Source organism: Leuciscus leuciscus (assembly GCF_965113295.1).
Source record: "Leuciscus leuciscus genome assembly, chromosome: 17".
Classification (NCBI taxonomy): domain Eukaryota; kingdom Metazoa; phylum Chordata; class Actinopteri; order Cypriniformes; family Leuciscidae; genus Leuciscus; species Leuciscus leuciscus.
In genome coordinates, this window is record NC_138741.1 from 1,522,501 (window position 1) to 1,527,500 (window position 5,000).

A 5,000-nucleotide genomic window follows, 5' to 3' on the forward strand; every position below is an offset into this window, starting at 1 on the left:
AAGCTGACTTGACCTGTGGTTTCTCCCACTGCGTTCGGCTGGACTCGCTGATCTCGAAGTAAACCCTCTCGATTCTCTTGGCGCCGCCCATGATCTCGATGCGCCCTAGGAAGGGCTCGAAGTAGTTCAGAACGCTCTCGGCCAAGTTCAGGAAGGCGGAGAGACGGGGATCGTGAGGCATGTGCTCCGACAGATTGGTGAGGAGAACCGCCACGTTGAAGCCGATGTCCTTGGCGGGTTCGTGGAAGCGTTTGACGAACTCTTCGTAGTTGAACATGTCGTTCTCGTCGGCCTCGGCGCAGGATAGCAGGAACTCGATCTCGGACTGGGAATACTGCTTCTGGTTCTCCATGGACTTCTGAAACTCTTTCTTGGAGATGAATCCTTTACGGTCGGGATCTTGCTCCTTGAAGTTCTCGGAGGTGGTCAGATCTTTCAGCTTTAGGAACATGTCGAAGAACTTAAGAATCATCTCCACGTTGCTGGAGGACTCCACTAGAGTGTCCACCATCTGCTTGCCGATGGTCCCGTTCACAACGTTTCCTAAGGGAGGGAACGACGGGATTATTTCTCACAGGATTCAGTCTGTAATGCTGCCTGAATCATAATCATACACTGTTGGTTCGTTGGCCAGAGGAGAACAGGGCGACTGAGTCTGGTTTCTGTTATGGAAATTGTTTTTTATTCATTATTTTATTCATATTAATGATCTTTCCCTATAGTAAATCATGTACTTTCCTAATAAGACAGAGAAAGGTTCAATTGGCTAAGAGCCTGGGCTATGGCCCTATGTTATCCATGTTATGAGTAGCAGAGATATAAAGAGGGAGAGAGCCTCCTCTCTGGGTGCGCACTCTCATTCTCCTGACTGTGAGACTGTGAGCCTTTCTCGCAAGAAATAAACCATTATAATCATTGATTGAACATTTGTCTCTTATTCAGAATTGTTTATTGTTTGTTTGCCACAACAATTTGGTGTCAGAAGTGGGATTCCTTGGATGTGCCTTTTGGACCCGAGAGCGGAGGGTGTTTGGCCACCTGGACTGAGCAGTTCCAGCCCTACCTCGTAAACTTGAGAGAGGGGCCGACCGCCAGGGCCCGGGAGGGACACCACTGGAATCGTAAAAGAGCTCAAGTGGCATTGAGAGAACTGGGTAAGAGAGAAGCATAAATTGTTCTGAGAAAAATTATTAATTGGAGAAATTGAGAGATTAAACCATGCTGATGACCTGAGTTTGTGGTGGAGTTGTCACGGTTCATGGATTCATTGGCTCGCCCTTGCTATGTGTGTGCGTGTTGTATGAATGGGCGTGGCTCATCAGCACGGCTCGTTATCGCTGATGAGCTGATCAACGCCAGCTGTTTTGAATGAGGATGTCCTATATATTGTTTGTCACCTCGTCTTGTCTTTGTCAGATGGTTGTGGAGGTTCCCAGGCACAGCTCACAGTTCTCTCTCCCTCGCTCCAGTTCCCGATTTCCTGTTCTGAGATTCGTCTGCCTGTTCTGTGGATTGGACACTAGTTCCTGTGTTCCCGTTCTGAGTTTCGTCTGCCTGTTCTGAGGATTGTCTGCAGTTCGTCCGTTGCTGCCTGCTCACTGAGTCCTGCGTTGCCGAGCCTGTCATTCTACTGTTTGCCTGACATCTCAACCTGCACTGCCATTTCTATTGTGTTAATAAACACCAGTATTCACTTGCTATTGAATCCTTGACTTTTCCTTCGAGCCATGACAGGAGTAGTGAGTTCGATGTGTAGTTAAACTCAAGGTTCTGTTGGGTACGGACTGGATCGATTCCATTCCTAGAGCTTCCGAACAAATGGGTTTTTTTTGGTGTGCGGACTGATGGGGCAGTGAACCCGAGGTTACCCCGAGAGTCAGTCCTAGAGCTCCTCCTGTCCGATTTTAGGGAAAAATCGGGTCTATTGGAAACATCCAATAGACTACTTAGGTGCGCAAAAAAAATACCACAGACACAGAGAAAATCACCATGGGAAAATCTCAGTAAAGCTGTGAAAAATATGACACACCGGTTTTCCGTCAGATGAGAAAGTTGTATGGCAACAAGTGTATGAGAGACATCGATAAGCTAATGAAACATCATGATTTCCCTAGGGAGGGAACACTGAGTGCTACAAGACTGAAGGTCGCTAGGGAGTCTGTAGAAGAGTGGAATGATGAACAAAGAGGTTGTTGTTTCAGACGTGTGTGTGTCCTGTAAGAGGACTATTGATTGTTGGGTGGAAGAGGGAGAGAAAAGAGAAAGAAGGTCAATGCAGAAAAATGTGCCGTTCAGGAATGAGGGAAACACAAAAATTGAAGAAAAAGAGGCATCTGCCCCATGTGCACTTAAACACCTCTGATGTTTCTGTCTGTTCACATGCATCACCAACCCCACATCATCACTATCCCACGGCTGAGCTGCAAGCCCTAAAAGTGGACCCTGACCTCGACTGCTCTCCACCAAGAAGACCACACCAACTACCACACGTTGCCGAAGATGGAGCCTCAGGGGGGAAACAAATACAAGTCCTCCATCAGACATACCCCTGTGCAGACAAGATCTCAAGGTCAGAAGCAAGACCAAGGACAACAACAAATCAAAGATGATGAAGAACTTCTGGCTCCAATGATTGAAGTTTCGGGACCGGAGGGCCCAACTATGGTTTACAGGCCATGGACAGTGAACGACATGAAGGAAGCGATGGCTCATCTGCCGAGCCCTGAGGTCTCAGGAGACAAGTTCTCCTCTGAACTGATCGTGTTTTGACAAGAACTCAGCCCAACCGTGTCAGAACTGCGCAGACTGCTGGCGGTGAAGCTGGGGACAGCTAACTGGCACAAGGTCAGCGGATGCCTGCCACAGGAAGATTGAAGCAAACTTGATCGAGTAGCTGCAGGGTTGACACGCTGTTCGAGAGCGGTGGCGGCAGCTGAAAAGGCTGTGATGGCCTACAGAGAGTTTGTAGGGTATTCTAAATTGATATTGATGGACATCTGTACTATTTATTGTTTATACTGAGGGTCTGACTTTGTGTCAGGAGTGCAATAACAGTGTTTATTCGTTCATTATTCATGAGGCACCCTTGCCTCATTTAGTATGTGCGGTTCTATGAATATGCAAATGAGCCCCGCCTCCACTCACTCGCTCAGCTCAGAGATCCACTGGTTGACGATCACACGTTGATCTGATTGGTTACAAGGTAGTTTGTGATGTCAGAAACACCAGCGATTTCAAAGCGTGTGTTTGAGACTGTCTTTGGTTCACTGCAGTTTTAAGGAGAAAATACTCAGCAATGGTGTCGACTTATGAATTTACACATGCTTTGTCTTAAAGCATATTAATAACACCACATAGACACATAAACAAAATTAAAAGCGTGATTTTTACCACAGGAGGACTTTAATCAATTTGAACTAAACCACCGTAGACAGAAGCATCGTGTTTTGTTTATGTTTATAAGGCTGAGCTTCTCTTGCAGTGTTGCCATATCCACTTATTATAAGTGCTTCTAGGCTCATAAAGTGATATTTTGAAGTTTATTGAGGTATTAAAAGGTGCGGTTCGTGATATTTTGTCATTTGCAATATAATGCATTTGTATTTATTTGGTTTATTATGGGCTTGTTCTTGTTTGCTGTTTTTTCTAGCAAGATCTGACAACACAAATGAGACGAGGCTCACATAAAACAAAGACACATCTCTGACGCGCGTTTACACACATTATTTACAGTTCTGTTTGGTTCGCAGGGGCGTAATTTGTGGGGGGGTTGGGGGGGAGATAACCCCCCCAATATTTAAATCTATGCATTACAACCCTCCCAATATTTATACCATGATCACATGAAAAATATGCAGAATAATTTTTCAACCCCCCCAATGTTCAAACCAAATCTACGCCCTTGTTGGTTCGGTTCGGTACGCAGTGCGTAGACCGCTTGTAAACGCGTTTATCACTACCTGCAGTTTTCAGAGTTAATTAAGTTGTAGAATGCAGTCGTCGCTCCTGTAAATGACTGAACTGTGTGTGAACAGAACAGGATTAAACGCTAAACGCTGAACTGTGTGTGAACAGAACAGGATTAAACACCAAACGCTGAACTGTGTGTGAACAGAACAGGATTAAACACCAAACGCTGAACTGTGTGTGAACAGAACAGGATTAAACACTAAACGCTGAACTGTGTGTGAACAGAACAGGATTAAACACTAAACGCTGAACTGTGTGTGAACAGAACAGGATTAAACACTAAACTGTGTGTGAACAGAACAGGATTAAACACTAAACGCCGAACTGTGTGTGAACAGAACAGGATTAAACACTAAACGCTGAACTGTGTGTGAACAGAACAGGATTAAACACTAAACGCTGAACTGTGTGTGAACAGAACAGGATTAAACACTAAACTGTGTGTGAACAGAACAGGATTAAACACTAAACGCTGAACTGTGTGTGAACAGAACAGGATTAAACACTAAACGCTGAACTGTGTGAACAGAACAGGATTAAACACTAAACGCTGAACTGTGTGAACAGAACAGGATTAAACACTAAACTGTGTGTGAACAGAACAGGATTAAACACTAAACACTGACTTTAGCTGCAGTGTGTGTGTTTGGTGTGTGAGCGTTTGCGCAGCAGAACCTTCCAGCAGCGACAGCATCATGACGATCATGTCCTTCTGCAGATCCAGCAACTCCTTCAACAGCTCAATCTGACTCGAGTCCTGTGAGGAATCAAGAGGAAAGCGTGACATTGGCGTGATGAGAGGAGAGGAACATCAGAGCACACTTTCATTTACTAAATGAAAATCTAATCTGCCAATCAAAGGACAGCATGATGACGTCGCCTCGAAACACCTGTCTGGAAGCTCCTGTCTAATACGCCGGGTTTTGGGGTGTTTAAGGGGCCGTTTACATGACACCGTTTTTTTAACTAAAAACGTAAAACTTTTTATGCGTTTTGGCCGTTCGTTTACACGACAGCAGCGTTTTGGGAGC

General features: G+C 45.3%; 1 protein-coding gene across 1 annotated transcript in view; it reads right to left on the reverse strand.

Annotated features, from left to right (window-relative positions):
- LOC309478893 (ryanodine receptor 3) overlaps positions 1 to 5,000 on the reverse strand; it is a 191,636-nt gene that overhangs the window by 23,139 nt on the left and 163,497 nt on the right. The window contains 2 exon segments of the mRNA XM_082142677.1: positions 14 to 543; positions 4,645 to 4,726. Coding sequence (XP_081998803.1) covers positions 14 to 543; positions 4,645 to 4,726 — 612 coding nt within the window.